At 31.4% G+C, this 22,158-nt stretch overlaps 1 protein-coding gene across 1 annotated transcript; it reads left to right on the top strand.

Annotated features, from left to right (window-relative positions):
- Positions 1–414: 414 nt before the first annotated feature.
- Positions 415–21,485, top strand: TRIADDRAFT_61380 (uncharacterized protein; the record flags this gene model as incomplete). Its single annotated transcript, XM_002117337.1, has 44 exons — positions 415–478; positions 828–979; positions 2,685–2,765; positions 2,931–3,023; positions 3,215–3,315; positions 3,629–3,709; positions 3,846–3,961; positions 4,052–4,161; positions 4,860–5,047; positions 5,202–5,319; positions 5,425–5,489; positions 5,594–5,636; positions 6,103–6,317; positions 6,407–6,545; positions 7,272–7,431; positions 8,026–10,586; positions 11,802–11,911; positions 12,104–12,200; positions 12,284–12,373; positions 12,461–12,661; positions 12,827–12,904; positions 13,055–13,104; positions 13,604–13,724; positions 13,908–13,991; positions 14,837–15,031; positions 15,213–15,281; positions 15,401–15,511; positions 15,595–15,842; positions 15,947–16,085; positions 16,835–16,919; positions 17,182–17,276; positions 17,729–17,863; positions 18,266–18,365; positions 18,452–18,511; positions 18,603–18,662; positions 18,764–18,823; positions 18,925–18,984; positions 19,087–19,672; positions 19,817–19,975; positions 20,204–20,279; positions 20,587–20,681; positions 20,796–20,838; positions 21,280–21,342; positions 21,462–21,485. 44 exons carry the CDS (start codon positions 415–417, stop codon positions 21,483–21,485), a joined length of 7,581 nt encoding a protein of 2,526 aa, XP_002117373.1.
- Positions 21,486–22,158: the final 673 nt, after the last annotated feature.

Raw genomic sequence — 22,158 nt, 5'->3', positions numbered from 1 at the left:
TTTCTTAGCTGAATAGAAGTCAAGACATTTAACTATTGCTATTGTCTGTCGTCGCTGAACGTGATACAATAAGTAACAAAAGTTTGTATCTTCTATTTGACCTGAGGCAATGCGGCATAGACTTATGTAAATTTTATACGGCTCTCTTCTGCATTCAGGATGGATATCTGATTATTTTCTTTCTAAAGTTAATGATACAATATCCTTGCTGTTGATGAATGACATTATTAACGAAACTTTAAGACCAATTTTGTTGGTGGTTAAACGTCAGTTTTTCACGCCTTTTTAGTATGCATTTTACGATGGAATAGTTTCTTTTCCGTTTTCAGTAGATGAAATTATTGACATAGTGCCTTAAACACTTGAAGATTATTGACTTTCGCAACCATTTCCATATGAATAGGAAAACTAACAATGTCACAAAATAATGATGAAGCAAGAGCAGGAATGTTTGAGAAATCTAGAAAAGCATTAGCAGGTCAGTTATTTACGCGAGAAAATCATAGGCATTGACTAAACCTAACACCGAATTCTAATGTATTCAAACTTATAGTCGATCTTTTAACGAAAATATGCTTATAATTATTAATTCGTTTTGCATTGTAATTCTCTTCTATCTAAACTTGAATTATTGGCTTTTATTACATATAAAAAGCCAGAAGATAAAAGGTCATTGTAGCATATATTATATATTGCCTATAATGAACTCGTATATTAACATTGCGCTATTGGCTTTAGCTATATTAAAAATAGAGGTTAATGTAGACTTGGCTATCTTATAATGACCAGCTCAATTTTTATTCCTGCACTTCTTCTTATGAGAATAGGTGAACGAGAAAATGTCCAGAAAAAAACTTTCACTAAATGGGTTAATTCTCATATCGCCAAAGTCCATCTCGAAGTGAAAGATCTATATGAAGATCTAAAAGATGGAATTATTATTTTACGACTACTTGAAGTTCTATCTGGCGAACGAGTGGTACGCTTGATGACTTTATTGTTATCGCTAGATTTAATTATGCTGCCATTATATCACACTGACGGCTTGCTACAATGTGAAGAATAATATTATTAAAAATCATAAGTAACGCCTCCCTTAAATTAGCCAATACAAAATCAGAATAATATCGACCTGGAGATTAGTTTATTAACGATAATACAAGGGCTCATCTACTCTAATTACACTGAGTGTCAGCATAAATTATAATTATTAATTTAACCTTAGCTAGAAATTTGTGCCGTTATATTGTCATTATAATATTAATAGAACAAAAAAATGAATAGAGATTCCTTTAAAGACATTAATTAAATTAGATTATGCAAACTTGGGTTGAGATCTACTTTCACAAATGCAATAATAGCAGGCATAGCCCATCTAAAAATTCTATTGCATATGAGATCGTTATTGAATCATTCTTCAACTCATTATTCGTATTGTTTCTTGATTTCATATTTGTTTAAAATTTGATGAAGTCCTTCGTTACACTGCAATATATAGAGAATAATCATAGCTAATAGCTAAATTTAGACTAGATTAGCAAATTACCGTATCAAATAGTCTACTTTAGAGATGCTTAACAAAATGTTACAAATTCTGAGCAGTAATGCCATGAATCAATCTTGCACATGGCTATTGCGGCAATAAACTATTCTTACTAGACTACAATTTAGTAGCGGATATTAAAATATTCATATTTATTATTTCTCGCTACCTTGATTCGATAAGATACAAAGAAGCAATGTTATTAAGGAAGTTTTTTCCGGCGCCTATGAATTTAGGTCGTAGAAATTAGAATAGTGTAGCCTTTAGAGATAGTTAACAGGTGTTACAGGAGCCATTCCATTATAGAAAGCGATGCTTGACTGCTTGAAAGCCATAAGATTATCATGTCGACTTTTCATATCAATTATGTTATTAGTCCATTTTGATTACAAAAATTTTACACACTCTTACTTCGATATAACATAGAGAAATAAATAATATCACTAGGATCATTCGTTAGTAATGCCTGAGTTTACTAAGAAATTTTGGATAAGCTTATTTACGCGTATTACGGAATGTCTTACAAGTGCTATAATTATCGGAATACTTCAAAATTTTGCTGAATTCTTTGGAAACAACACTTGCCATATCATAGATTTCCTTATTTCTATTCAATAATTATTCATTTACTCTTATCCTGCAATTTTATCATTTAATTTTATTAACCTTCCCATACTAAGATACATTATGACGATAAAATATTACTATCATTCAAATTAGATTAAATAAGGTAGAATTAAAAGGCACTTTAGCTAGCGTCATTGTTACCGCTACAATTACACGGCGTGTGGATCATTAATGATCTACCTTATCATGCTAAAATTTTTTTATCAACAATTAATTTGCTTTGAACCAAATTTTTTTTATTTTACCGCTTTAATATTTTCGAAAGTAATAATATCATCATCGTAATGATTGCTAAATACGCTTTAATTTTAAAAGACTAGGAAAATATTTATGTTCGAGTAGGTCAAATAAAGATCATTGCTAATGTGATTTCTGTACATCATGTATCAAATTAATATGGAAATGCTAATATCGCAATCAATTTTTTCATCAATTCCGATGCTATTTATGTTCTTAACTGCAGTGTTACGTACTTCATGCTGTTTTCATTTACCCATTTAAATGTCTTTTCTAGGGTAAAATCACCAGAGGAAAAATGCGAATCCAACGCGTTCAAAACATTAATTTATCTCTAACATATTTGCAAAAGAAAAACGTTAGTTTTAAGCATGAGTTTCCAGATTTCGATTCTTTAGATTAATACTCGTATACAGCTTTTGGAGAGATTCAATAGGAACGTTAATGTGGCCTGTTGCCGTCGCACAATATAGGGACTAATTTACTAAAATATGATAATTCATGTTAATAACAATATTTCTAGGTAAAATTGGAGAATATCGGCGCGAATGATATTATTGATAGCAATCATACCATCACACTCGGCCTAATCTGGATTATCATTTTAAGATTTCAGGTAAACATAGAGCAAAATAATCAAGATATATAAATGATTTGCCCAATTTACTTCACAATTCACTTCACAAGCTTCCCAAATTGTATTTGATCTTTACTATAAGTTTAATAACTATCTATCAGTCGTCTGGTTAAAATAATCGTTATACTAAAGATTTTGGCGATAACTACCTGATTCATAATTCTATTTAGATACAAGGTATTCAAATTGATGAGGAAGATGGCGGTGAATCACGCGAAAAAAGATCAGCTAAAGAATCTTTACTACTGTGGTGCAAGATTAAAACCCAAGGGTTAGTACGAACGTAGTAATTTATTTTCATCTTTTTAGGGATTCATTAGCCATATTTATACGTATTTATTAAACATTCGTTGGAAGATATTTTATAGCTAATTTGTTTAAGTACAGTTGCAGCATATAGCAAAATTTTATTCTGCTATTATTATTTGAAGCGCAATAAATTTGTTACATGTTTATAAATATAACTAAATATTATTTGAAAAGTATAATGGTACTAAATTATACTGATGTTTTGAGTTCTGGATCACTGCTTGTAGGGATAAGACTTTCATTTCTATATATAAACTGTGTCTTTCTAAACTTAGATACAAGAATGTGAAGATTAACAACTTTACTACCAGTTGGAAGGATGGATTAGCATTTAATGCTTTAATTCATAGACATAGGTTATGATCTTGATTTTTAATAATTAACTGTTATGTTTGATATTTATAAAACTCTCTATACATGATATTATAGTTGCACATCTCATATTAAGTTCTCTTTATTAAAAAAAGATATATAAAATCTACCTGAATGTAGGCCTGATCTGGTAAACTACGACAATTTACAGAGCAAGGAAGATATTAAAAATTTACAAAGTGCTTTTCGTATCGCAGAAGAAAATTTCGGTGTAATGCCTCTACTGGATGCTGAAGGTATACAGTTAATATCTCAAGCATACAGTAGATAGTCTAGCCAAGATAGTATAGTGTATATTCTTGATTGGACTTTTTTTATAATTGTAGACGTAGTCGATTATGCTGATGAAAAATCCATCATCACTTATGTCGCATCATATTATCAAATATTTTCCAAAATGCGAGCTGAAGATGTTGTTGAACGACGTGTTGGAAAGGTAGATAAATTATTCCTAAGATAAATATGTACAAACCAAACTACCTAGACAAATTAGATATGAAATAAAGTACTTTTAAATATACCAACATTCCTTAAGTATGTGTGAATTTTTGAAATTACTAGCTATGGAAAATTCTAATTTTATTTTTATATGTTTCAATTTAAATACGGACTGATAAAAAAGTAAATGAGTCAAGCACTGCATGGATAATATTTGTTAAAATTTTTTAATTAATATTATTGAGATTAAGGAATAGACCTGATAATGGCCAAATAATTATCATTCCTTGGGTCTATTCAAGAAAATATTGATAAAATTTACGTTAACGCAAAAATAGCGCAACTAATCATTCAATTTGAGTAGTAATATCATTATTATGTGGGCTATGATGGCACCTTGAGTTGTAAATCACATCTAGCATTGGTATAAATAAATATTTTATGATAGCGATCTGATTAGCTTCAAATAGTGGTTTACTCCCTCATAAATTTACAAACTGTACATAAAATTGAACAAATGTAGCTTTTAGAATGCTTTAAACCTAGAAACAGTTGATAGAGTATTGCTATATTGCATTGACTCGCTTATAAATAAAGCATATTCTAGTATCAAATAATTCAGATCAGGCAAGATTTTAAGTAGTGTCTGTAATAGATATTCTAACCAATTTGATCATCAAAAATTTATCAATAAAGGTTATGAACAAAGTCATGGAGAATGCTAGGTTAATACGGGAGTATGAAACTTTATCCACGACTCTACTCAAATGGATTAGTATTACCATTACAAGGCTATCAGAGCGACAATTTAACAATTCACTTCTTGGTGTACAACGGCAACTCACCGAATTTAATACATATCGAATAGTAGAAAAACCTCCTAAGTATGACTTATAATATAAAGATTTGCAGTTTACGTTTTACTCAGTTTATGGATATTTGATTGCGATTATAACATTAATCTTCAGCTAATTTGTGACTACTTGTTATTTGACACTGTTATTTAAAAAATAATAATCTACTCATTTATTCACCTAGATTTTCAGAGAAGGGAGACATAGAAGAAAAATTATTCAATCTGCAAAGTCAAATGCGTGCTAACAATCAGAAGGGATATACACCAGAGGAGAGTAAAACCGTACGCAATATCAACAAGGTAATATTGAAATCACAGCTACACATGGGTTATTTTTGGCTTGAATATTTTACGGTTTAAATAATACGTTTTAACAAATCAGTTTACGATATAAATATTGATTAGGCTTGGGGGGAGCTGGAGAAAGCTGAACACGAAACGGAACTAGCTCTACGCCAGGAAATTATGAGGTAATGAGCCTGTGATTATGGCCTTGCGGACATTAGATGTTACAGTCGCCATTATATTCACTGTTCCGTGATTTACCCTCTCTATCTTGATTTATACTTTCTAGGCAAGAAAGATTAGAACAGCTAGCGACCTCCTTTGATAGAAAGGTATCAGATCTCATTTTGTATTGGGTGTGCAATAACCATAATATTGTTACTCAGAATGCATTTACAGTATAGAAGTTTAATAGGAATTTGAGCTAATTTGATCGACTTTACTCTCTTAAAGTAGATATCTGTAGTTGTCTTAGCTAGCATTCATTAATTTAGTATTGATATGCGTATACACTTAATCTTTTAAATATTTTTTTTCAAGAGTATACGATAGTTAGCAAATATTAACTTATAATAATTTTGGTGTATTCAAGTAAACTATATGATCTGCACTGCATTTTTTTTAAAATAATTATATCGATTACATCTACAGCCAGATCTGTAGATGGTTCAAGAATTTTAAATGTCTTAAGAATCTTTATTCTTTAACTTACTGGTATCACGTCAATAGGAATAGCAAATCCTATCATATAGGTTAAATAAGACGAAAACGATTTATATCATCTTTATTAATTAATAGGCTAGGTTAAGATTTCAGTGGATTACGGATAATTTACGCCTGATTAGCGATGAAGATTTTGGCTCTACTTTAACAGCTGTGGAAGCTTCTAAGAAGAAGCATGAAGCTATTGTAGCCGATGTTACTACCTATCAAAGAAGAGTGCAAGCCCTGAATGATCTTCATGGCGAGCTAGAGAGAGAGAATTACCATGAAATTCAGCGAATTACAGAAAAGTGAGGACAAAATTGTTGTAATAAATAATCCTTTTTATAAGTAAAATTTGAGGATATTCTAATTAATAAATAATGATCATCGTACGTAGACGTGATGATGTTTTCGAAACCTGGAAGGAATTGTTAGAAGCTCTTAAATACCGTCGTAGCAAGCTGGACCTACATATACAACTACAAATATTGTTAAGCAAAATTAGCAGCTGGAAGAACTCTATAGCAGAAATAAAGGTACCCTAATGTCTTATTCGATAGATACGCTTGAGAAATTAAAATATAAATATTAAAAAATATTGATTCAATATTTGAACGAAAAATTACAAACTGTGCCACAAATATTTCAAGTTGTTTAATAATTTATACATTATTAATTCTTCTTCTTGCTGTAATATTTATAATAAAACCATAATTAGAATTTACAGTCTATATTTCTTTATACCTCGGCATAATCTAGGCCAAAAAATACATTCATAAGATTTAGTAGTCCATGGTACATTATTTATAGATAATTTATAGCAGAAAATTTCGCTTCATGCAATATTTTGATTGGTGTTTGTTGTACATATGGCCCTATCGAATTGATGAGTTATGGATCGATAATATGGCCAAACTTAGCTAGGATATGCTATAGCTACATTGTAGCTAAAAACCGCCAGAAAATGTGCTTAAACTCTAGTTTATTTTCATATCTGATTTGAAGTGCTATATTATGTGACGTAAGGTTTAAGCTATCATTAGAAATAGCTTTTAATGAGGATATATTACAATACTGTATACAAAGTTCTTAAATTATCAAAAGATGTAATATGTCCTAATATGCCATTACATCTTGTTATAAGTAAGTCGCAAACAATTTATAATTCATATGCGCCTATCTGTGAATACGATAGTGCGTAATCTTAGTGGCATGATCAAAATTGTTATAGCCTAATAAAAATTGACAATTTTATCTTGCAGGCCGGATTCCAGTCGGAAGATTGTGGAAGAGAATTAGCTGATGTTACTAATTTACTTCAGCAATATAACATACTTGAAACAGATTTTAATACCAATCAAGAGGTTATTATGCATACTGTTGCTGATGCCAAAGATTTTGTAGAAGCACTTGATGATGCAGGTATTTTAGGAGATGACGATGTTATGTATTATTTTCCTTGCAGGAAAATAATTATTCAGATTGTTGATGAATATTGAAACAAAATTAGTATTCTTCAATTAGAGTATTTGGTAAAATGATGACTTTCCGCTATTTTCTTGCCATGTATAAAATGCAATCTTGAATAGCACTTTCCGGATCAGTTCCCAATTACAGCACATTGCAAAATCATAGTTTTTCGTTATTTTCCTGCCACTAGGAAGATATCCGCAGCAGTTTTCGATCAGACTACGTGGCAAAATTATAATTTTTCGTTATTTCCTTTCCATGCGCATGATGCAAGCATGATTTGCAAGATATTCGTAAATGAGTTACACGAATCTAAAATCATAAAATCGAACCTAATTTTATATTGCAGATTGATGTAGACTAGCTAATTCACTAATTAATTACAGCATAAATATTAGCAATGTTGTTTTCTAGTCATTTCTATCCCCTCATGATTTGTAACAGTTTTTATAAACAAATATTACTTGTACCTATTCCATTTTCAGCGAAAAATAAGCAACACTTCATACCTATATATAATTGATTCTATTTCATGACATTTTGCAGATGAGGACGTTTCTCGTGAAGTCAACGATGCTGTTGAGGAAATACAAGAAATTATTACTGAAGTGAATATGCTTGCTCAAACACGTCGAGCACAATTAGAACATGCACAACGTTTATTTAACTTCTTTACTTATGTTGATGAAGAGTTAAATTGGATCCAACAAATTGAACGATCGCTAACACACACCGATTTAACCACTATTAAAGAGTATGCCTCGGTAGCTTTGGTTGCACGCCGTCATCGAGCTATTGCATCTGATATTGATGGTCATGAAGCTGTAATAGAGCAAATTTTAGATAATGGTCAAGAAATATTAGCAACTCGAAATGAAAACGCTGAAGAAGTCCTAGCTAACATGGATGAATTACAGACTTTATGGTCCAATCTAAAAGAATCCGTTGCAATCCGATCGAAACGTATTACAGAAATAGAAGCGCTTGGACAATTTCTTCTGGAAGCTAGTATGATTGAGTCATGGATAACGCTGCACAGTAGTTTAATGTCAGTCGATGTTCACTGTAATGAGGACAGTGGTTTGCGATCTATTCTTAAAACACATCAAAATTTACAAGAAGAAATTAAAGCTTACCAATCTCAAATTGAAACCTTGGAAGCTTCAGCAGAAGATTTAGCTGAGATTGATAAAGCTTCTGATGATGTTGTAGTGCGTCTATTTACCATTAAAAAGAATTATCAACAGTTATTAGAGCTAGTGCAAAAGCGTCATCATCGTTTAATGAGTTTACAGCAATTTTTCGCATTTCTCAGTGATGTCGATACAGTGGTATCTTTAGCTAATGATAAAATTGTGATCTTGAAATCCATAACTTTACCCAATGAATTAAATGAAGCTGAAATAATGATGAAAAGATTGGAAGGAATACAAGCAGACCTGGATAAAAATGCCGATCGCTATCATCATGTACAAGAGCAAAGTGAAGAACTATTGGAAAGCCTAGAGTATAATTTAGATGAAATTGAAGCCATGCGAGATAATTGCAATGAAACTTGGAATGGAGCACATACTATTTTGAAGGAAAAAGTGGATTGCTTGCATTGCAAAATTGGCTTTTTAAAATTATGTTTCGACATTGATTCTACCACGACTTGGATTACAGTCATTACAGCTCGATTGCGTGAAAATGTACCTGCTACTACAGATAGTGATGCAACATTAAAATTGCAAAGTGAATTAAATGCTGTTGAACGCGATTCAGCTGCTGCTAAAGAAAGGATGACAGCTATTCTGGATAACTACAATGAATTACCTGATCTAGAGGAAGATGATCGATGCCAATTAGATGAAAAGTTGCAAAATTTACAATCTCAATGGGGTGACTTAAGTGATCGAATTGATCGACAACGCGCTATCATTGGAGATTGCAGTGACTATCAAAGGCTACTCATTGATATAGAAGATTTTCTAGACTGGATTAGCAAAGCTCTTCAAGAAATTGATCAGCAATCTGACCATGTACCGCTTAAAGCTGCGGATGCTGAAATGGCGATTAAAGTGCACGAGGATTTACAAGCTGAAATTGAAAGTCATGTTCAACTTGCTAGTGATATTAACGAAAAATCGCTTCCTTATCTTGACGACGAGAATGAAGATCAACAATTGAAAACAAAATTGACAGAATTAAATCATAATTGGCAAGAATTTTTGGATTTATATGAGAAACATAAGAAAGTTTTACAAGAACGCTATGAAGAATCCATCTTCTACGGAAATTGTAGGCAAATTGAAGGCGCACTCCTCTTGCAAGATATGTATGTTGCTCGAACATTATCACAAATTGGAGCTAATACCAATACAAAGAGTCGTCCTACTAAAAGATTGAAGAACCTTGTTCGATCTGTTATCATTAAAGAAAAGCAGAAAAAAATTTCTTTGTATAATTTGGTAGAAATGTTAAAACATCATAAAGATCATGAGCGAAGCTTTGAAACTTGTGCTGAAAAAGTAGACGAGCTCAAACAATTTGCTAGGCGGTTATCCGTTAAAGAGCATGAAGATGGCGATAAATTAGTCACTAAAGCTGGTGCACTTGACGAACGCTTAGAGAAAAATCGTCGACGATTCCAGCAAACCCAAGATGAATTAGATAAATCATATAAATATTACAAATTTACAGCAGACTGCGAAGGGCTACGCGATTGGATCGATGAAAAATTAAAATTAACAACAGACATTGATATATCGGACAGATCCAATGTATTTGGACTATTACAAAAGCATAATACCTTTGAAGCTGAATTAGTAGCTACTAAAGATCAATTAGATCAGGTTAAAGAAACTGGAGAGAATCTGATGGAAGTTTATCCGGATCTGCAAAACGAAATTGAAGAAAATCTGGATGGTTTGCAAAAGCAATGGTTGGCACTCTGTCAAGCATCCGCTCATCAGGGGGGAAAGTTGAAAAATCTCGATTATCAACGTCAAGTTCAATTGGCTGCTAATGGATTTGAAGACTGGATTAACTCTGTGGAGGTTTCCCTTAACAATGAAGACACCGGTAAAGATCTGATTACATGCGATCGACTCCTGGCAAAACAAACGGTAAATGCAATCATTTCTGTTATAAATCACATTGGATAATTAATTTGCTAAGTTAATTATAAATTCTAATGGAGAAACTATTGGATTACATTTTTATCCTAATCTATTGCGTTATACTATTGGTATCAATTATAGTTTTATTTATAATAGCTAACAATAGCTAACAATATTATTCATTTTATTGACAGTCATGAAGGCTACAGATAATGCAATTATCGTAGCCAATTGGTTATATCAACGTTAATATTCGATATCAGCTTTAATGTAATGTATATTAGCCTATAATTTACAGTCATAATGATAACAGATATCGATCAATGTACGTGAAGCAGTATTAAGATTATGCCATACCCTAATCTTCCTAATCTGCTTGATATTAAGGGTATTAGTAATTTGTTCTTATCAGTCCATAACACATCTCAATTTTGGATACTGAAACTGTAATTATAAGCACCTAGTATAACTAATTTATTTACGTCAGCATATATAAATGATAGTAATAATGATGGAAAATATTGATTAGTGTATCTATGGCAGTATTGCAGGTTTTTTTTAAATCTTAATCACCCTAATCTGTTCAATATTGATGTGTTGATCGGATCATATCAACGTTAATGCTCGAAATCAGCTATAATGTTATTTATGCCAGCATAGAAATTACCATCATAATCATAAGAAGTAACAATAAATGTACATAGAACAGCATTAAGATTATTAGATATCCTAATCTTCCTAATCTATTCAATATGAATGTAGTTATATTCGATCTTCATGTACTGTATTCATTGGGTCATATTGACGTTAATGCTCCATGTTAGCTTTAACGTTATACACATCAGTTTATAAATTAGCGTCATAATCATGAAAAGTATTGATCAATAGAGCAGCCTTGAGATCATTTGATATCCTAATCTCCCTTATGCATTCAATACTGAGATAGAAAATGTTGGTTCTCACCTTAATCATCATAATACTTAAAAAATTCTTGATACTGTAAATGTCATTATAAGTATAACGTGTAAAAATGAGACTATTCGATAAAAAATTAACTTCACTAATAATGACACAGGTCAGTTATACATTTATGCGAAAGATATTGGTTATCTTGTAAATGAAATTCTGTTCATAAAAGAGCATCAAGGAAGCCATTCTGTAGTGTTATTATCCTAATTTGCTGCAAATTTTAATCTTAATAACTTAATAATTCCTATCTAGGAGGTTGAGAACGAATTAGCTAATCGTAAGAAGCGCCTTTCAGAACTGTACAATCCAGATGGCGAAGACGATAATGAAGTTAAGGATCAAATTAACTCACTTATAAATAGGTTAGTTTATTCCACTCTAGTTAAACTCTTACTATAAATATTGCAATGACCATTATAAACTCGAAAGATCTCGATATATGCTCTTATAATCTAGAATATCTAGTCGTCTACTGTATAGAACTATAGGCGTGATAAGCTGTCCTATGCTATGCTAGCAGAATGGTTGATAATAACTTTGAATGAATATTTCAGAATTGATGAATTTGATGAACCATGCAAAAAGCGACGACAACTAATAAATGCATCACGACAACGTCACCAGTTTAGCTTTAAAGTCGATGATGAACTGGTATATCTAAATAGTTTAAAACAATCGATATTGGATGATATAGGTTGATACCATCAATATAAACGGTCGTATTGTTTTATTAGCTGTGGATCCATGAGAAAAAAATGCTTGCTATGTCAGAAGAAACTGGAAATAACTTATCAGAAATCAGAAGCCAGAATAGAATGCATCAGGTACCGATCTATTTGTAATTTGGAATCTAAGCTTATTAATGATGAGATGATGACTAATGCAATTTAAAAATGATGGAAACATTACAGCATTTACGAAATGAAATTAGTCATCATGAGCCACTCTTTGAGTCGATATTTCAAGTAGCTGATGAGTTGATGAAGGTAGATCCTAGCTTAATCGAAGATATCCAAAGTAAAACTGATCTTTTAGAATCTGAATGGGTTAGCTTGGAAGATTGTTGTACAAATCGTGACGAATTGTTAGCTAGATATACCAAAGCTTTTAAGGTTAGTTATGATCACGATATCTTATCTATTCTATCGGATGATAGCGCCAACAGCTATCACAGTATTCATTTTGTTCTCATTCATCTTCCTGGATTTAATATCAGACTATAAATTTGTCCACGGCTTAGCGTTAATCTTACTTCTTATCTACTTTCATCATATAAGTTGATGTTTGATCTAAATGAATTTCAAGAGTGGGTTAATGAAAAGCTTGCCGTTATTGATTCACAAGATAAACCCAAGGTAATAAATGTCCTTACTATTGCACTTTAGTACACACATACTAATTTAAAGTTATCACCGATTGGATAGAACGAAGTTTCAACATTGAGGGCTATCAAACTCCACGATTCGCATACAAGTACAATCCATCAATACTCCGCTCATTTACAGGAATTAAATTCTGCTGTAGACAATATCGAGAATATAGATGAAGACTTTGTGTTCGTTTCTAAGCATAAGATGACATAGATGATTTTAATTTCCTAAAACGAAACAAAATTACATTGTAGACAATTTAATTATAGACAGTAGAATTAATTAGTTATTAATTATGAAGAGATGAAGACTGTATGTTCCTTTCTAAGTATAGGAAGATATTAACGGTTTTGATATACTAAAATAAGAGAAAATTTATTGGGTAGATAAATTAATTATAGGCGAATTAGTTAATTATGGAGAGATAAAGATTAATTGATCGTCCTAAGCATAAAATACGTTGAGGATTTTAATTTCCTAAAATAAAACAAAATTGTTGAGTAGATTAATTAACTATAGATAGTAGAATTCATTCTTTATTCATGAATTAATTATGGACAGTATATGAAAACCTTGTGTTTACTTCTAATAGTAGATAAATTGATTATAGACTGTAGAATTTTAGCTGATCGATTCAATTCTATAGCTTACCAGCAATCTATATTCCTATTTATTATTGATTAGAAACGCCCTCGAGGATCAAAGAGAGCATATCAATGAAATTTATGAAGAATTTTGTAGCTTGGCTCAAGAGAAAACTGAACTTTATCAACTCTTACTTAGAATTTATCGATTTAAACGTGAAGTTAGTGTTTATTCTACTCTCCGCTTGAAATATTTGCCCTCGCCATCGTAAATTAACAATCTTTACTTATCCCCTTACGCGTGAAATAATCCAATTGATCTTTCATTATAATTCTAAAATTATTCCTATCATTGCTATTATTACCTTTTAACGGATTGTGCATTTTATATTTCTGTCGTTTAGGTTGATGATTTAAATCAGTGGACACAAGAACATACCTTACTAGCCAAATCACAAGATTGCGGATATGACTATGAACAGCTACAGGTAATCGCAATAATCAGCTGCCATTAATGGATAACTCTTAAATACAAAAAAATAGTTTGTATAGCCTGTATTTTAGAAGGATATCCTGAATTGAAATACTCGTATATTCGTATTTCTATTTTTTATTAATTAACGCAAAAATATAGAGTCCTTCCTTCATTTCATTTCGTTTTTTTTATATTCTATATCTGTATGAGGCTCTTAAGCTCTTGAGTTTCAATTATTTTATTCGTTAGCCTCTCGTAGCTTCTTTCACTAGTAATTATAATAACATATAAGATAAGATACCATAAATTGGAATTTTCCTCCGAGATATTTCACTTCAGAACAAAAGTGACCGAATGAGAAGGAATCAGAAATAGACTCGGGAAATTAAAGAACTTTATCATAGTCTTTATTGTAGCAATTATCATATTTGGTCCCTTTCCCAATTTATATAAAAAAACATTTAAATTTCTGCTTCATAGGTGTAGCAGAATAATTCATGCTCAATACTAATATAGTCCATCCAATAATGCCCAATATCTGATTTCTTTCCTGTTACATTATACATTGTTGGATAAGAGAAATTTCATATTACTGAATTTCATAATGTCAAGCCAGGGCATAGATTTTTACTCCTTAACTACACTAGGATAGTGAATTCTAAATATCTATCCCAGGATGTAGCCTAACATGATTTAATAGTGATGTTTGTATAATTAGAGGTAAGGTTCTGTAGAGATGATCAAAATAACACTATTTATTATTTCGTCAGCGCGCTATCTTCTTATCTCTATTAGGATAGTTATGAAATGATGGTGTTCTATCGCTTCTCTTATATAAGATTATATTTCTTTTGACAGGTTATAAGCAAAGCTTTTGAAAAATGGGTTGAGACATCTAAGATCCAAGCTTCTGACCGCATCACTAAGGTCCATACAGAAGGTAACGCAATTATCGAAGCATGTCCCCAAAAAACAGAGACACTACAGGAATGGATAAATTCTGTGGATATAACGTGGGACGAGTTTTTGCAGCAAGTAGAAGAAAGGCGAGAGGTTTGTTCTAGACTTTTAAGACAGTAATCGAATCCAATGCAGTATTAATTATTCTCGTACTGCCCTTTTGTATTTAGTTGGAGATCAAGTCTCGAAATTATTAGTTTTTAAGGATGTCATCTGATTATTTTGTTTTATATTTTGTAATTGACATCAGTCTATGTCATTTTATTCTTGACAGCTATTAAGTAAGACAAGAGAATTATACAAGTACTACTTTGATGCTCATGACTTATTACAAGAATTGCAGGTTAGTTTCAAGAGCCAATAAAACTACTGGGGTATTACTTTGACTGTTTCTTAACTCTCCTGTGATTAGAATAGTTCATACCCACTGACTTTATTTATCCAAATTTATTCTCTTAACAGTTTAAGGAACAATCTCTTGTCAATGACCTTGGATTTAACCTAAATACCACTTCGTCATTGTGCCGTATACATCAAAACTTCCAATTGGAATTTGTTAATTTCGAAAATCAGGTAGCTCAATGTAATTGAATATGGAAAGCATTAAACCAACACCAGATAGAATGCATAAAAAATGTAATATTATACTTTTACAGGTCAGTAATATACGAGCTGAGGCACAACGTTTAGTGGAGGAATCTTCAGAAGGAGAAAAAGTTATGAAAGTGAAAGAGGATGTTGATAAAGCTTGGATAAATTTAGCTCGCCGGAACGAGTGGAGAAGCTATTATCTTCAGCAAACACAGGAAGTATTCAAAGCAACGGTGGTTGTTGATGACTTAATTGATTGGATTTGTGATATGTACGAAGAAGTTAATCAAGTTAATAACATTGATCCTCCGGTGTAAGTATTCTGCACAAAATGATAATAAGAATTCTATTACTCTATTTCCTATATATAACCATATATACGATATGCATCCTTGGTTTCCTTTTTGAAACTTATAGGGATATTGATTCATGTCGGAGATCAATCAACGACATGTTTAACTCTAAAGAGGAAATTTCCAGCTATGAAGATAAATTTACCCACTTACGATCCCAAATTGATGATTTACAAAATAACGAAAATTACTGCCGGAACGAGGTAAAATTATAAACAAAAATAAGTTATATTAATTATAGGAGATGGCAGTTTGTTCTGGGAAGCAAAGGATAAGCAACTAATCAGATAATTACTGTAAATCTATTCAATGTCTGTTAGTTAAGAACCGAGTCCTTTTTAGACTGCTTGTGCAGTCTATGGGTTACTGTGCTTCAAAATTGCAAATGTAAAACTAAAGTCTAGAATTACTGTAAAGTAATGGAGAAATAATTACTGATTGATTACTGTAACCTTATGCAAAGGACTCATTTATACAAAACCTACAATTTAGAATTGAATCCTTTTATTTTATTTATACAGTTCGTAAATTACTGAACTTTTAAAATTGCAGATGTAAGGATAAAATGGGAAACTTCTGTTATGAATATACGGCAATTACCTTATAGTGTATAACTAGAGACCCTTTTAAAATTAACCATAATAAGCTCTGCTTTAATCTAGAAGTAGTTTAATGCAATTGATTAGAGGTTAAGTATCGAACCTAAATAAATTTTATTTACTTATGAAAGTTTACTGTAAATGAATGTAATCGATTTGGGACTCTTTACCTGATCCAAATAGATTTCATTATTTATGAAAGCTAGAAGTAAATTAATGCAATCAATTAGAAACTCTTAAAGTGTCACAACCAGATTTTGTTTACTCTCAATAATCGCTAGAACGATTTAACGTCTTCGGTTTGAAATCATGCTAATCTATGAATATAAAATTAATGATATTATTAATTGTAGCTGGAAGTGCAATGGAAAGGTGTTCAAAACTTATACGAAAGGCTTACATTAAATTGGGATCTACACTACAAGGAATTAGCTTTATGTAAGTAGAACAAGAAAAAACTTATTGCTTAGTAGGTAAACTAAATGGCTATCTTAACATTTATAATGGTGTTAGTCCTAATTGATGGCAAGCTATCATGTAATTATCTCCCGCATTCTAACAAAACATTTTCTAGCTGACATTCAGCTTAAGTATATTATTATAGTCTAGATTTTACATATGATATACTGGCATAGATTCCAGACAACAATCCAGTTTCAATTTGAAGAGCTGAAATTGTATCCAACTTTATACGATCTAGTCTTGAGCGTATTTCAATTTGAAGAAGATCTTAAGAAAGGAGAATCTTGGCTAGCATTCCAGGAAGATAAAAGTCGAAAATTTGAAATTACCGAAGTAAAATATTCTTATGCAGAGTATTTAAACTTATATTACTCATCCTACAATTTATATCATGGTCAAGATAATTTGATTTACGAAACGACGTATCATAACCTAACTGTTATATATCATTTTCTTTATCCCTATTCCTATATTAAAAAATCATGGCAGCTTCAAGATTCGCTCGATGATATCGTAAAGTTGATAGATGAACAAACTGTAGCCCTATCATCTCAACGCGAAAGATTTAAGAAAATCATTAATGTCAATCATGTAAATTTCTATATCTAATACGTCTAATTCTAAACCTGTTTACTAAAATTAAGAATCTAATTTTAAATAAATATACAGCTTTGTTCTTAATAATAGCTAGATTATATATGTTAGCTAGTGGAAAATGAATTAGGTTCTGCGATTGGTACATTTTCGCAAAATAGTAATTATTCTGTACTCATTGCATATTCTAGTTTGAGAAATATAAGCTCAATGGACTTGATGATAAAGTGGAATTATACGAAGAAAAAGATACCTTGCTTCGTAATCAGGAATTGAGCAATCATCAAGTGGATAAGGAGTATTTATCGCTCTTAATTAAGCATCAGGTATATAAAAATCGTGATAGCAATCAATCATTGCCGCGAGTGGCTTCTTTAGCGCTTGAAGAACCTTCAAAAGGTAAAAGGCCAATAACTATAAGTACCATCTTGATGATCATTGTGTATTGTAAGTAGCACGAGGGATAGTTTTAAGCTCAAGTAGATTCGATCACTCTTCATTATAGAAGATTTACAAGATTCCTCAGAAAAAATTAAAAAAGAAGCGACCAGTTTAATTCGAGAGTTTGAAAAACTACAAAAACAGCAAGAACATCTAAATGTATATATATAAATCTTATCCAAATTCCCATTTTTCTCTACGAATTTTACCGTTCTCGCTGAAAAGCTGTATCTGCTAGTACGAGAATTTTTCTTATTGATTGATCTCTTGCTATCGTTTCTGTATAGCAATTATTGCATTCCTCGGATGGTTTTGAACTTGATGGCAGTGCTTTCCAAGAAGAGGAACAACAAGTAGATGATCAAGAAATTGTTCCAAAAGACACCGGTATTATATAAATAACAAGATAATTGCATTAAGTCTTACAATTATTGGAGTATTAATTGTTAATTGATGTCGCTATATTTACGCAGAAAACCAAGAATCAGAGCAGCTGCTAATAGAAGATCTAGAAATTAATCCAAAAGCAGCCTGTACGGCTTAAGAACTATCGTATAAATACACTCGTATTTACTTATTGCGCCTAATGGTCATAGTAAAGTAATTGATATTCTCCCTTTACAGTAAATCAAGAAACAGAGTTGCGGCTAATAGAAGATCAAGAAATTATTCCGGAAGTATACGGTACTGCTTAAAGAACTAACTTATAAATATATTCGTATTTACTCTTATTTACCTATTACACCTAACGGTTGTAATTAAGTGTGTGATATTCTATTTTACAGAAAATCGAAAAGCAGAGCTACGTCTAATAGAAGATCAAGGAATTAATCCACATGTAGCAGGTACTACTTAAAGAAAAGTTGTATTTATATATTCGCGTTTACTCGTAATTACCAATTGCTCCTAACAGTTGTAGTTGAGTAGCTGATTTCTATTTTTACAGAAAATCAAGAAGCAGAGCTAATGCCAATAGAAGATCAAGAAATTAATACACAAGCAGCCGGTACTACTAAAAGAAAAATCGTATAAATATATTTCTATTTACTCCTATTTACCTATTGCCCCTAATATTTGTAGTTAAGTAACTGACATTCTATTTTGACAGAAAATCTAGAAGGTGCTCCTCTGGTCTCGCTTGAAATATCTCTATCTCCAGCAGGGAGCGATATATCAGAAGATGTAGATCCTAATTTGCAGATATCAGATAATTCTGGTTATGATAAGCTAACCTTCCACGTAGATCCTTCTGCTATAGACGAGCATATCAATGATCAAATTAACCTTGAAGTGAACGAGGAACCACCTCATGGGATGGATATTGCTTTGGATTCTACTGTACCAAACGCTAACGTTGCGTTAGATCTCAATCATAAGGACGAAATTGAGCCAGACTATAAACCTCATTTCGAATTTAATCAAGGAATTAATATGGATATAAATTCAGAGCCGAATATGAAAGCTCCAGATGTAGAATTATCCGCCGAAGGCCATGAAAGCGCTTACTTTATACCTCATGGCAATGAAATGGAAAATCAGGTGCCAGAATCACAAGTTAGAGAGGCTAGTGAAGATCTAGCCACAGCTGTTTCGGCCCCTGAAGCTATAATAGAAGCTACTAAACCTCAATATGAAGAATTTACGAGAATAAAGAAAGACCCTGTACATATAAAGACAGAAAGAGAAAAAACTATGTAGGGCTTACAAACTTTACATAACCATTGATTAAGATAATATTCATACAATTTGCTATTTCTTTGGTTTTCATTATATCTAATAGCCTTTCGTAAAGATATTATACGTACTCGTAGTAATTAATATTCATGACAATCTGCTAGGCGAGAAGTTGAAGAAGAGGCTAAACCGCAGGATAAACCAAAAGAACAACCAAAAGAACAATTAGAAGATAAACCACAGGATGGTGCACCACTCCGTCTAATTGGAGTTATTCATCGAAAACATGTTATGGAACGAAAAGGCAGGAAATCGGAAAAAAGGTCAATAATGTGTTCATATCTCGATTTGAGATCAAACTTTAACTTTATTTAAGCATTTCTTTTGGGTACAGTGCAGAAGCGATAAAAGCACTTAAATAACTTGTACGAGAGTATCACTTTCTGTAGTATTTGTACTGTAAATTTGCGCCTTTATAGTAAGCAAATTTTAGCATTATTAGAAGAAATGAAGATAGAGTAACCTTATCATGTGTAATTGGGTTATTATAGATCGTGGGATAAATTGATTGCAGCCGTTTTTGGGTTAGAATTGCGTTTCTATAAGGACAGGAAACACTATGATGCGGTCAGTAACTAGTAGAGTAAAGTAGTAGCATAGCTGGTGTAAGATCAACGTTCTGGATTGCTAAAAAGAGAATTCTTTGTTTACGGAAACATTTAAATTACTGATGCTTTTAGACTGAAACATTACCTAATTCTGCTTAATGCTAACTCAAATATGGCTAATTTGATGATATATCATACCAGTCGATATTATATCAGTATAATCTAACAATACTTTATTAATAGCAATATTATAGAGATTATAAAATATTTCCTTCTGTTGTATGATGCCATCAAATTGATTTAGGCTGATATTTTGGTTTTTATAGAAAATTCAAGCCTCTCATTCACCTATATCAATCAAGAAAATGAAATGCCAGTTAGCTAGCGACTATAAGAAAAAGAAGAATGTTTTTAGAATTGCGTGAGTTGCTACTTTATATAGAAGCTTTCTTCAGCTAATTTTTGCGTAATAAAATATGCAGTTGCTACAATTGATTTTATATTGAATAAATCACTGTCGATTTACTACATCTAGATTATCCGATGGAGCTGAATTTCTAGTGCAAACCGATGATGTGGTAAGTACTTTGTCTGATTGCCATAATGCTTCTTGGTAATATTACATCAATCAATTAATATCTTAAAAGGATGAAATAGATTAAATCGTACGATGTAGCGTTAGGTATTTCACTTCATAAATTACTTTGATATCATCATGATAATGTTGTCTTAAGCCATATGGAAAACAACAGTTTAGCTTGTGATCATGCAGTAGATTATGCTAATGATATTTTATGCTATCTATCATTCGATTAAGATATTTTTATAATCCATGATTGGAAATTATGCTCAAATATATTTCTTTTACAGTTATGCGATATATAGTCTTAGTCCATTTTAGCTTTATAATAATCCTGGTTAACGTACTAATTCTACATTTTCGTATGATATAGAAGTATCTCAGCTGCATGATTTTTGTTCTGTAGTTTATTATTATGATATTTCATACATATCGTCAGGGATATTATTTTCAAAAGGGTTGTAACCTTGCATATCTACATTTGCCGGTATATTATTCTCAGGTACATAATTAATGTGCGAACGCGAAATATTAACTGCTGCTTATATATTTATCTCTACTTTTACTCTCTAAACTTCAATAAAATATACCTTTAACTGGCGTCATTAAATCTTTTCACAGGCGATTGATATCATAAAGCTATAGTTTCTATAAGATCTTAAATATTTACCTGATATCTTATCAAAGTAAATCGTGATATTCACGGTATACACCAATAATGAAATGGTATATCGGTGATAACAGAGTTAGATGGAAGAGTTTTTCATCATTATTTAAGTCCTAATTTTACTCTTATGAACTTAAAGTATAGATGTTGGATATCGTTCCTAAATATCATACTCCTAAGTTAAGTAAGATAGTAATGATACTGGAATCAGATTGAATACTTTCCCTTCAATCAAGATTAAAAATATGTTGTAATTTTAAATTAACATACGGAGAGATAGAAGACTTGAAACTATAACCCTAAATATGATATTCATTTATTCTACTTCTAATTTGGGAAAGACAATAATTGTTTTGAATCTGATTGAATATTTATAGTTAAAATTATGTTGAAAAATTTATTAATGACATAAAATACCCTTATAGGAAGACCCTAACGGCTGTAGAATATTATATTTGTATATCACACTCTTAATTTCAATAAAATGGTAGTAATTCTAGTATCAGATTGAATATTTTAATTAATATCTTTAATAAAACATTTTATTAAAGTCATGAAATATACACATACAGTAGTTTAGGTCTATAACCATGTTGTTAAATATTATTTCTATTTATCTTACTCCCTAGTAGGATAATACGTCAGGGAAAC

This window comes from Trichoplax adhaerens, genomic scaffold (assembly GCF_000150275.1).
Source record: "Trichoplax adhaerens TRIADscaffold_23 genomic scaffold, whole genome shotgun sequence".
Taxonomy (NCBI): Eukaryota; Metazoa; Placozoa; class Uniplacotomia; order Trichoplacea; family Trichoplacidae; genus Trichoplax; species Trichoplax adhaerens.
This window is presented reverse-complemented; position numbering and strand designations above follow the sequence as displayed.